At 43.6% G+C, this 12,729-nt stretch overlaps 1 protein-coding gene across 2 annotated transcripts; it reads right to left on the bottom strand.

The window, feature by feature from the left end:
- Positions 1–293: 293 nt before the first annotated feature.
- Positions 294–11,435, bottom strand: LOC309795619 (uncharacterized protein). 2 transcript variants are annotated; one of them, XM_082608143.1, is made up of 5 exons: positions 10,242–11,435; positions 9,209–10,158; positions 7,991–8,036; positions 6,002–6,128; positions 294–2,502 (listed from the first exon to the last, which is right to left on the bottom strand). In XM_082608143.1, exon 5 carries the CDS (start codon positions 2,158–2,160, stop codon positions 880–882), a length of 1,281 nt encoding a protein of 426 aa, XP_082464269.1. In that variant the 5' UTR covers positions 2,161–2,502; positions 6,002–6,128; positions 7,991–8,036; positions 9,209–10,158; positions 10,242–11,435; the 3' UTR covers positions 294–879. The 2 variants fall into 2 exon arrangements, with proteins under 2 accessions (XP_082464269.1, XP_082464270.1); XM_082608144.1 differs by lacking the exons at positions 6,002–6,128; positions 7,991–8,036; positions 9,209–10,158; positions 10,242–11,435 and adding an exon at positions 3,889–3,905.
- Positions 11,436–12,729: the final 1,294 nt, after the last annotated feature.

The raw sequence follows: 12,729 nt of genomic DNA, 5'->3' as shown, positions 1-12,729 counted from the left end.
TTCAGAACAAACGTCGCTGCATTCGTGGAATTTACGTTGTAATGGGCATAAATTTTGGCATGTTCATCATACTTTTGTACAAGGCCTGCTAAAACTCACACTAAGGCTTCTCCCCTAATATTTAATAGAGGTCAAAGTTCAAACTTACTACACCATTTACCAGAGTTCTCTGCCGTGTGGCCTCCTGACTACTGGGACATATTAAGCTATGGCTGAAACACTGACTTTAATGAAACAAATGATTTTTTTTTCTTTTGAACTTGATGACTGGAAGAATTCACATGACACCTGAGTGTTTTTGTTTTTTGTTTTAATCACTTTATGGAACTTTTTTCGTGTGTGGGCTCTCTGATGGTCTTACCACTCCTATCACTTTTATAGCATTTATCAGCAGCATAGATTCTGTGATGAACTGTTAGATTGCAGTGCCAACTGAAGCTCTTACCACAGGTCTCACACTTGTAAGGCTTCTCCCCTGTGTGCACTCTTTGATGAGACTGTAGCTGTGAAGACCGACTGAAGACCTTACTGCATCTGTCACATCTGTACGGCTTCTCTCCAGTGTGGACACTTTGATGAAGCTGAAGACTTGAGGCCTGACTGACGTGCTTCCCACACTCCCCACACTTATATGGTTTCTCTCCTGTGTGGACCCTCTGATGCATGTCAAGGTTCAGGCTCCACTTGAAGCCCTTCCCACACTCCTCACATTTGTATGGCTTTTCTCCAGTGTGGACTTTTTGATGGGCTTAAAGGTGTAAACTCTGACCAAAGCTCTTCCCACACTCTTCACATTTGAATGGTTTTTCTCTGCTGTGGACTCTCTCATAGGCCAGAAGATTTGAGGCCTGCCTGAAGACTTTCCCACACTCCTCACAATTATACGGTTTTCTCTCCAGTGTGGATTCTGCAATGAATTTTAAGATCTGCTCTACAACTGAACCCCTTCCCACACTCTTCACATTTGTATGGTTTCTCACTGGTATGGATCAGCTGGTGGATCTGAAGTCGTGAACTCTGATTGAAGCCCTGCCCACACTCCTCACACTTGTAAGGTTTCTCTACACTGTGGGCCTTCTGATGGATTTGAAGATATGAACTCTGACTGAAGCCCTTCCCACATACCTCACATTTATAGGGCTTCTCCCCTGTGTGGACAACCAGATGAACTTGATAATGGGAGTTCCTCCTGAAGCTCTTCCCACACTCATTACATTTGTATGGTTTCTCTCCTGTATGGACTCTTTGATGTGCCTGAAGGTTTGAACTCAGAGTGAAGCCTTTACCACACACATTACATATGTATGATTTCTCTCCAGTGTGGACTCCCTGATGGGCCTGAAGACTTGAAGGCCGATTAAAGCCTTTCCCACATTCCTCACATTTGTAGGGTTTTTCTCCTGTGTGGACCCTCTGATGAATGTATTGATTTGAGCTACAAATGAAGCCCTTCCCACGCTCCTCACATTTGTATGGTTTCTCTCCCGTATGGACTCTCTGATGGGACTGAAGGTGTGAATTCCGACTGAAGCTCTTATCACATGTGTCACATTTGAATGGTTTCTCCCCAGTGTGGACTCTCTGATGGTCCTGAAGGTGAGAGGCCTGACTGAAGGCCCTCCCACACTCCTCACAATTATAAGGTTTCTCTCCCGTGTGGACTTTACAATGAATAGTAAGTGCTGACCTACGACTGAAGCCTTTCCCACATTCCCCACATTTGAATGGTTTCTCTACAGTGTGGACTTTCTGAGGAGGCTGCAGCTGTGAGCTCTGACTGAACTCCTTGCCACACTCATCACACTCACTGTGTTTTCCTCCCACGTGAACTCTCTGATGAATATGAAGAACCGAGCTGTAACGGAAGCCTTTTCCACACTCACTGCACGTATGAGACTTCTCTTTTGAGTGTAATTGCTGGTGAAGATCAAAGGTGGAGAGATCGGTGAAGGCTTCTTTACATTCATTACACTGGTAAGGTTTTTGTCCTGTGTGAATCATAGTATTCTGATCCAGTGTTGAAACCCTCGTGCTATCTTTTCTATAATCACTGTAGCCGTAAGGTTTTTGACCCTTGTGTACTCCATGAGCATCAAGGTGATGTGAAATCCAACCGATGGTGTCAACATCCTCTTTACACTGACACAGTTTGTTTTTCATGGAAATTTGCTGGTGTCTATTCTGATAATTCTGTGACTCAGTCAATGAAGTTTTCCTCCAAGAATCCTGGGCTCTCAAAGTTGCAAACCTTGGATTTCCAGTACTACTGGGATCACCTGCTTTATCATTTAATATATGGTTCTCATCTTCAGAAATTTGAATAGAGTCCTGCCCCAATCTGGCAGGGGGAATCACCTTGTCTGTGGAACTGACAACTATTTATCATGGAGTCTTGGCATCTGGTTAAGTCATTTGCAATTTGTTGCCAGATTTGCCAGCAGGAAAGCTCTTCACGTGATCCTCTGTCTTGAACGGCCCTCAACTCACTTTGAATGTTTTCTTCTATAAGGACAGAGAATTCAGAGATGTGGACACGTGAATGCTTTGTTCAAAGATTCAAGATTTTACACTTAAGACACAGTATGAGACTTTAATGAACCTCAGGATGGTTCAGCTTATCTTTCGCACGACAAATGAAGTTCTCTGGTTTATATACTAACAGAAACCAAGAGATGGTCTGTTAAACTCCCAAATACTTAGCATTAATGAAACCCATTTAAAACCAAATGACTACTCTGACATACTATTTAAATCATCTTTCAAAAATTACATGTCATTCCTACCATAACACAGTATCAATAAAGACAAGCATTTTGCTGTGCTCACAGCTTTAACAGTGCCTAGCAGTTAGTCAGGGCTCAAGAAATGCATGTACAGGTGAACTCAGTTTGATTTCTAGGATTCTCTACAATTCTGAACCCCAGGTTAAGTTTGAACCAAGTCAGAGAAGCGAAACAGCTTTTACAAGTCAGGTATCAGATACAGGAAAAGGACTGGAAAGTACAGTTTTGCTTAAGTTGAAAGGCTGCACCCGAGGCGGCAGCACACCAAGGGGGTTAGTGCTGAGGAGGATATGAAAGGTGCTAAAAACCGGGACTTCCCCGGTGGCACAGTGGTTAATCATCTGCCTGCCAGTGCAGGGGACACAGGTTCGAGCCCTGGTCCGGAAAGATCCCACATGCCGCAGAGCAACTAAGCCCGTGTGCCACAACTACTGAGCCCACGTGCCACAACTACTGAAGCCCGCATTCCTAGAGACCGTGCTCTGAAACAAGAGAAGCCACTGCAATGAGAAGCCTGCGCTCCGCAACGAAGAGCTGCTCCCACTCGCCACAACTAGAGAAAAGCCCATATGCAGCAACGAAGACCCAATGCAACCAAAAATTAATTAATGTTTAAAAAGGTTCTAAGAATCAGTGCGGTTAAAAAAAAGCATGAAGACCTATGCACTGGATCCTTCTGAGGCATTTGTGCTGCCTAATACGTTCCTCCACTCCCCCTGCCAAGCAGGAGTCAAAATTTAGAGACTAGGGAAGAATGCTGTCTCTTTAAAAACAGCATGGAAAATTTTTGGACACAGATACATTGGTCTTTAACAAGAATGAGTTCCAAAGTGAAGAATGGAGTTTATGAGTGAGCTGGGAATAAATTCCATAGCCTGTGATAAGTACTGAGAAGAAACAGACTAGAAACTATTAAAGAATGATCAAAGCACTCAAGGTGACATTATCTAAAATGGCTTCTACAAGATACATACAAATGCACACACACACACACACAAAATGTTTGTAGAGCTAACAAAGATCGATTTCTTATTAGTGAGGTGGGCTTTGGAGGAGGCAAATGGGACGCAGCGGGGCAAATCTTTTAAGGGAAAGGCTAACTCACCAGCTGGCTGTTCTCTGAGACCTGTTCTCCCCTGGTATAAGGGATAAGGAAATAGAAATTTCTTTCCTTCTATGGGAGGGTTACCTAAGAAGTAGACATAAGAATCCTCATTCAAAACAGTATTTCCTCCCCAAATGAATTTGCTCTGCTACTAAGAGCTCAAGGAAAGTCACAGGGAAAGCATTTTACTCAGTTTGGTTATAATTACAGGTTCTATACATATTTTTTGTGCAAGTTGATGAGGGCCAACTTGTACAGAAAGGCAAACACACACATACACACATCATGGGCACCTGAGAAGTTAGAATTAGGCTAGGAATTCATTTGAAGACAAAAAAACATTTAGCAATATCCCTTATTCACTCGGATTTGTTCACCGCCTACTAGCTATTTTCATGGAAGGCTAATTTCTCTATCCATTAACTCATTCGTTTTTTCAAGAAATATTTAAGAGTTCCTGTCATGTACCAAGACTATGCTAAGCACTGAGGCTAGTGAGCAATAAACATATAACAGACCAAATTCCTCCTGCACTCCTGGATTACCCTCCAGTGGAAGAAAGAGAGGTGAGGAACAGGTGAACAAAATGTACATGAGTGAAACGCTTAGAGACAAAACAAGGCAGGGCAGAGAGAGTAAGAAAGAGAGGACTGTATTTTCCACAGGGTGGTCAGAGGACAGCCACCTCCTCATCTTTAAGGTGACTGACTGAAAGAAGTAGAGGCCTAAAAGATTACAGGTGGAAGAGTATTCCAGGCAGAGAGAAGGACAAGGAAAAGGCTCTGTGGCAGAAGCATCCTTTGCAGGTCTGGAAAAGATAGGGTAAGAGGGAGGAGAGGTGATGTATTCAGGGAGGTGGTGGAGAACAAACAGCAGCCCACAGAAGGCTCTAGAATCCACTTTAAGTGGTTTTTATTCTAAGTAAAAGAAGCCACAAGAGAATTTTGAAACAAGAACATAACCTGACTTAAAGTTACAAAAGATCACTTTGCCACCTGAAGAACAAACTGTGGGAGGAGAAGGGTGGCAACAGGTGACCAGTACAAAGACTATGCAATAATCCTGGAAAGAGATTTCCAACTGGGACCAGGTGATGGACAGCACAGGGCTGGTGAGAAGCAAAACAGATAGAGAGCTAATCACAGGAACTCATGACTGCTTGGTTCTCACCTAAATTTCTATCTGGGTTGCTGAATTCATCGACCAAAGCCTCTCTTCTCTTTCTATATGTTTTGTATCTCGTTTGAAGAATGAGAACATGCAAAGTCACAAGTTAACATGAACGGGCTAGAGCTAAAGTTTACTAGACATTTGAGTTCCAACTGCATATTCAAGGTATTGAAAGCTGTGTTTTTCAAACTTTGTATCACGACCCACTGAAGAAACAGCATTTATTTCACAACCTAGATACACAGGTAGAAAAGTATACATTACTAAAACGAAGCTTGAATGACCTATATCTAACCAATGTCTCTTTTCATGAAATCTGTTCCCACTGGCTCTCACACCATTCATGCCATCGCCCAGAGTTTCTGCTGCAATGTGTTGTACTCTTCCTAAGAAACTCTGATATTTTCTATACTATTTTATTTCATTAAAAAATCACACGTAGGGGCCTCCCTGGTGGCGCAGTGGTTGAGAGTCCGCCTGCCGATGCAGGGGATACGGGTTCGTGCCCCGGTCTGGGAGGATCCCATATGCCGCGGAGCGGCTGGGCCCGTGAGCCATGGCCGCTGGGCCTGCGCGTCTGGAGCCTGTGCTCCGCAACGGGGGAGGCCACAACAGTGAGAGGCCCGCATACCGCAAAAAAAAAAAAAAAAAAAAAAAATCACACGTAGGGCTCAATAAATTGGCTTTATCATCCACTAATGGCAGGGAGGGAAATCTGAAAAAGAATACACAAGGTACAGCAAGATACTGTCGATTTACAGTTCTTTTACAAAATAATTGAAAAGGACCTGAAACACACTGTATAGAAAGACCAGAGACATCCTCTCGTGTCCCACAGGAATTGCAAAAGTCTGGTCCCCAAACTCAGGGAACCACCTCAAGAGGCCCAAAGCCTTGAAACACCAAGGTCACAAAGACACTCGCAGAGAAAGGCTGTCCTCACCCACTGAGACCAGGTTCCGGAAGTTTTCCACCATCACATCCTGGTACAGCTTCCTCTGGGCCGAGTCCAGCAGCCCCAGCTCCTCCTCTGTGAAGGCCACGGCCACGTCCTTGAAGGTCACCGCCTCCTACGACAAACAACACCACCTCAATCTTATACCCAGTGGCCAGTGGAAGAGGGGCAGCCCCGAGGAGACGAGGAGGATGGGAAGTTGCTCCGGCTCCTGTGAGGTGTGCAGACTTCCCAGCACCCCCTCCTTCCATCCTGCCAATGCCACACACTGACTTTCCTCAGCCTCACCGGACGTGCGGCTATGAAAGAGAAAGCTTTGTGTATTTACCTGGGGCTCTCAGACAACTCGTAAGTAAACTCCCCAGAATTCTAACCACTGGATCCTGAACTAAAAAGCTTTCACTGTTTAATTATTATTGCCAAGTGCCCCAGAAACAGTTACCAATTTAGTCCTGGCAGTATTTGATGGCACCTGCTTTCTCATTGAGGTGGGAACCAGCTGAGAAGGAGTGTTATATGTGGAAATTAACCAAAAGGCCATGCCAGGTCTCTGAATGAAAACTCTCTCTTTCCCCGTTTCTGTCGTTTGCTTCAATGCAATACTCTGACTCCAGACCCTTGGTTTTCTGGGTGAGTCTGAGTTGGTTCCTCCTTTTTTCACAACCCCTATTCTTTATATTTAAAACAAAGATGAAACCAAGCACCTCTTTGTACAATTGTTCTGAGCTGTCTATGCAGTGGCAAGTGCTTTAAGTACCACTGGACTTTTTAAACTAAGGTCATGTATTACTCTGATTAGAAAAAAATATAAGATGCAAGAAGAAACAAACCAGTAAATAAAATACACAAAGGGTCTGACTCAAGCATGGGGAAGACTGAATCTAACTCTGGTCGTGAGAAAACTTCTAACAATACATGATTTTTTCTGCGTGAAGCAGCAGTTTGATCCTGCTGTGCTCTGCCGTATTTGGCTATTCTACCAAAAAACATCCAAGGCACCACATGTAAAACATACCTCTTAAATTCTGAATACCTAAACCTACTATGTTAAGGGCAAAAAGGGGCAATATTCTTCAGAACGATATTTTGAGAAAAAGGTTAAATCAGGAACACTGTCACTGTAGTGCTCCTGAAACAGGAGAAGTCTTTAAACTGAACGTCTGTGCGTAGAGAGTAGTTTAAAGAATAGGTGCAGGGCTCCCCTGGTGGCGCAGTGGTTGAGGGTCCGCCTGCCGATGCAGGGGACACGGGTTCGTGCCCCGGCCCGGGAAGATCCCACATGCCGCGGAGCGGCTGGGCCCGTGAGCCACGGCCGCTGAGCCTGCGCGTCCGGAGCCTGTGCCCCGCAACGGGAGAGGCCACAACAGTGAGAGGCCCGCGTACCGCAAAAAAACAAAAAAAATAGGTGCATAAGTTTGCGGGAACATGATAAAGCAATTAAAAGTGAATGTTAGCTAGTATTAAATGAAAAAAACAATTTAAAACTGTATCTATGTTATCAATACAAATACACATCCATGAATACATATGATGAAGAAATTACAGAAATATAAAAGCAGCTAATTTGTAAGCAGGTAAGCAGTAGAGTGGAAGATGTCCTTCATTTCCCTTAATTTTTCTTTTACTTGTAAAATAAAAAAATGATGAAATAAAACAAAAATTAAAACCGAAACCAATTAAATTTAACAGGAATTTTTTAAAAAGTACACATGGCACACTCAGGTCTTCATATGCTTAGACTCTCCTTGAAAGAGAAAACCCATATGGAACTATACCCAATATTTTGTAATAACGTATAAGGGAAAAGAATCTGAAAATATATGTATATATATGTATAACTGAATCACTTTGCTGTACACCTGAAATTAATACATTGTAAATCAACTATACTCCAATCAAAAAAAAAGAGGAAAACCTGTGTCTAATCTGAGTTCAAAAACGGCGTTTTTAACAGCAAGAAAGGCAAGCTCTACTCACCTGGAATGTGCTCATTTTCGCTCTCCTTCTGGGGAAGTGCAGAGTCCTAGCAAGACAGACAGGGAAAGAAGTAGTCAATGGAAACTGGTTTAAAGAAAAAAAAGTCACTAACCCACGTGGTGCTCATTGTGAATTACCAAGGCTCTCAGTCCTCGGGGTGGCTACAGCTGATTATGCTTGATGAGCAGAGCCCCACGCAGATACCAGATGCCCCCGTGAACCCCCTCAGTGGCTGTGTGAGGAATGACCTGCCCATCCATACACAGTGGCCCCCTCACAGTGTGCCTGCAGCTTCCACAGGGGTCATTCTTATTCTGGGTATGGGGTAAACAGAGACCATGTAAGTCAGAGTAGCTTCTGGAGTCAATATGCATGCGCTGTGATCAGGCTACGCCATTCACGAGCAGTGTCACCCTGGGCAAGTTATTCACATCTCTTTGCCTCAGTTCTGTCCTCTGCCAGTGGGGGAGAACACGGGCAACCACCTCGTGAGATCGTCGTAAGGTAGGAAGCTCTGAGAACACCACTGTCAGGGTTTCTTATTTCTTAGCAACTGCGGTAAAGCAGATGATATTTTAGTTAGAAATTATCCTTAGAGATGTGATTTCCACCAACAGAACACTGTCAGACATGCCGTGTTATGTGAGAGTCTTTAGACTTCTGAAAATCTCTGCTTGTCTTCCTAAAGATTTTGTGACTGCAACAATAACATTTAAATTGACATGGACTTTTTACAAAAGGTATAAAAATACGTTAAGTTTCTTTTTAAACAGGAAGTACCCTTTTGACAATTATGCACAGAGGTAAAGAGAACTAATAAAAGCCAGGATTCTGCAACAACAATAAAAAATAGTTTGACAGTCCATACCTCATTCAAATGAAAAAAGACAGGAATCTGAATTGTAATTATATCATTATAAATATAGGGAAGTTTAAGAAATAAATGGGAGACTTCCCTGGTGGTGCAGTGGATAAGACTCCACATTCCCAATGCAGGGGGCCCGGGTTCGATCTAGTACAAAAGATGGCAATGATTCCACTCCCCAAAGCCTGGGAGAGAGAGATCTTCACAACTTCTAACGACCTCCATTTTGACTCTACACTTGCTAGCTGTCTTCTGCTCAATTCAGGATTCTGAAAGGGGCCCTGACAGTTGACAATCATTAGTGGGGGAATAAAATCATTGGACTAAGTAGGCCTTTGGTGAATCCAGCTCACTTTTATCTGTGACATCCAGCAGGGTCAATTTCCTCGGCCTCAGTTTCCAGAAAAGACCCTCTCTTGAGCTTCTCGAATTTTCACGTGCATGTGAATTACTGCGGGATCTTGTTGGAACGCAGCCTCCTGGGCCCCCGACGCAGAAATTATCCATCAGAAGGTCTCGAATGGGGCTCAAGGCTGGGCATTTCTATCCAAGGGACGCCGATGCCGCTGGTCTGTCGACCACACTTTGAGTAGCACCGCAGTGTAACATCAGTCCCACAAAACACAGCCTCCACGACACAGAAACATACACAAAGAGTAACCAGACAAAAAGGCACTGAAACATTAACAACTGTTATCTTTACATCCTAAAGTTACAGATAATTAAATTGTTCTTTATGTATATATCTGCATTTTTCCATAATGATTATGCTACTTCTATGATATACATATTATTTGAAATAAAATAAATGACCCAGTTGAGAAAGCTATCTTAAAAACTCATAAAGTAGCCTAAACCTTGCTCTCAAGGTCCCCACAATTAAGTCCCAACCTCCTTTCATGATATGATTCTAGCCAGTACCCTATGCTCAAAGAGAATATACCAAAGGGATTAGCAAACTCAGCTGCTGGACTCAAACTGCCTGGGTCCCAACCCCAGCTCTGCCTCCTACCACCTCGGTGAGGATGGGCCAACAGGGTTGTGGTCCCTGCCCCCAGCTCCTCAGCCTTAAAGTAGAGAAAACAGCAGTACCAATTCACAGAGCCACTGCCTGATGGAAATGTGGTCATTTGCATAAAGCTTTTAGAATGGAAATTAGTGACCAAGGCTCAGTTATCATCGTTACCCATGTCCCATACGTTCTACAATTTATAGGAATATCTTAAGTAGAAGAATGCCAAGTCCTACTCACGTGGGGCTCCGTTGCCTCTTCCTCCGTGTAGTGCTTTTTGAGAAGTCAGGGCTGGGGAAGGAAAGGAGACTGAAATACCAGGGCTGTGTTTCCATCCCCACTAATTCATACCGCACCCCCTTCCGCCCCCGTACCAGCTAGAAGTCCTCTCCTTCCAAAACAGGCCAGGAGTCCAGGACAATTCAGCTTCCTGGGCTCACAGAATCCCGCTGCGAAATGGGTGCCTCCCGAATTTGCGTAGTATTAATAACAACAATGTATCAGGCAGTTGTAGACCTTTCACTTGTGCTATCTCGTTTCTTCTCACAACACTATATTAAGAAGGCATTCCTTTTTCCCCCCTTTTACCGAACAGCAACGGAGGCACAGAGGAGTTAAGCAACTCACCCAGTGTGACGCCGTATGAAGCGGTAGGGCTAGCTCATAGGTGGGGGACGGGGTCAGGTTAGGGGTGAAGAAAACCGGGGAGACCCTCAAACCCCAGGAGGCACGACCTGAGCCCACCCCATCCCGGGTACGTTACCAAACGCAAAGAAGCTCCACCCGCGGGACGTACATCACCACTCTAGGCCCTCAAACCTCCGCTTTTAGCCGCTCCTCCTGACCTGAAACACCGTCATCAAGCAAAAGATGGCTGCTACGTGTCCTCCTGGGGCGGAAGTGCCTGCGACTAACCCGGAACTCCTGGACCACATTTCCCAGAATTCCGCGGGTAAACCTTTACAGCGAGGCGTTTCTGTAGCTGCAGTATATGGGACTACACGAGTTTACGAGCTCTGGACTACATGTCCCAGAATGCAAGGGTGGGTGCGGGGGTGTCTACCGGCACGAGCTCTGGACTACATGTTTTCACTCTGGTTTTCACTTTCCGGAATCCCTGAGGTCTCAGGCAGTCTTGCCGTTCTACTGTGTAGGCTTCAGAAGAGTGTAGATTCTGTTCATTGAAAGGCGTACAAACTCAGTAGAATTTTGGACGTCTTCAAGAGGCTAAGCGACATAAAAGCATTACCAGCCACGAAGGCTTCCTGGTAAACCCCAAAGAGTTTCACCATTGGAATAAGGGGAGAAGGAAACGGCTTTCTTCGGCAGGGACTGAAGCCAAACGCCAAAACACCTCATTCCCTGAAATTGTGTAAAGGTGAACGTGTTTTGTTAGCATCTTACAACCCGTGCAGAAGCAAGGGAAAATTCTTTCTAGAGACAGACATCAACATCCTAGGTCTCAAGTTATTTCTGTAATTATAAAATCTGTGACATTGCTATTTGACCAAGTGAACTTTAAGGGGAAGAAAAAAGCATTACTTGACATACGGAGGGACACTTCACAGTCATAAAGTTTCAAATTATCAGAAACTAATAACTTCAGCTGATACTTTATAAAGCAAAAATTGACAGAACCATGAAGAGAAACATTCAAATTCATAATTGGATCTGGAGATTTGAACACATACATAGAGGGAAATGTTGAGCCTTAAAAGCATATATGAAAGTAGAAAGGAAGTTGAAAATTGATTCAGAAAACATCCATTTCAGGAAGTTAATAAATGAATAATAAAACTGAAGAAGGCAGATGGAAAAATATAAGATCAGATTAATGAAATACAAAATAAAGTAGATCCCACACACACCCACAAAACAGAAATTAAAGAAAAAAACAAAACAAACAAAAAAAGATCATCCATAGTATAAACAAAGATTTTTTCAAAAATTTGTTCCAAATTCTTTCAGGAAAATATCCTCCAAGAACTATTCCTGACTTAAGCCAACATAGCACACAGGATTTCTTTCCACTACAAGTAAAGTGAAATCTTGGATACAGAATGATGAAATACGGTAACATGATTAAGTTTTATTTATTCACCTCCTGTTCCCTATGGCACCCTCCACTCCCTTCTCTACCCCGTAAGCTACCATTCTAATTTGTTTGATGTGTTTTCTTTTGGGTGTGTTCTTGTGCAAAATGTGCACTTGCGTATATTTTCAATTTATATAAATAATATTGTGTCATAAAATTCATTCTGGTGTTTATTTCCTTCATTCAGGAGTATATTTTTAAGATTCACCCATCCGGGCTTCCCTGGTGGCACAGTGGTTGAGAGTCTGCCTGCCGATGCAGGGGACGCGGGTTCGTGCCCCAGTCCTGGAAAATCCCACGTGCCGTGGAGCGGCTGGGCCCGTGAGCCATGGCTGCTGAGCCTGCACGTCCGGAGCCTGTGCTCTGCAGCGGGAGAGGCCACAACAGTGAGGGGCCCACGTGCCGCAAAAAAAAAAAAAAAAAAAAAAACATTCACCCATCCATCTAATTTGTTTCATAGAATTCCGTTTTCTGCACCCACATTTTACCTGTACTCTTCCAACTGCCATGCCAATGATAATAAAATAAACATCTTCTTACATTTGTTTATAGACGTATCTGAGAATTTCTTTGGAATACATACCCGAGTGAAATTATTTCATAGCAAATGTGTATATTTTAATAATATAGCCAGATTGGCTTCCTGAATGGCTACACCAGTCCAGATTACCAAAGAGTTGCACGTCAGGTTTTCGTGCAACCACTTACCTTCATTTGGATGACTCATCACCGTTTTGCTAGTGTATTAAATGTATAGTAGTATCTTG

This window comes from Mesoplodon mirus, assembly GCF_964341445.2.
Source record: "Mesoplodon mirus genome assembly, chromosome: 19".
Taxonomy (NCBI): domain Eukaryota; kingdom Metazoa; phylum Chordata; class Mammalia; order Artiodactyla; family Ziphiidae; genus Mesoplodon; species Mesoplodon mirus.
This window is presented reverse-complemented; position numbering and strand designations above follow the sequence as displayed.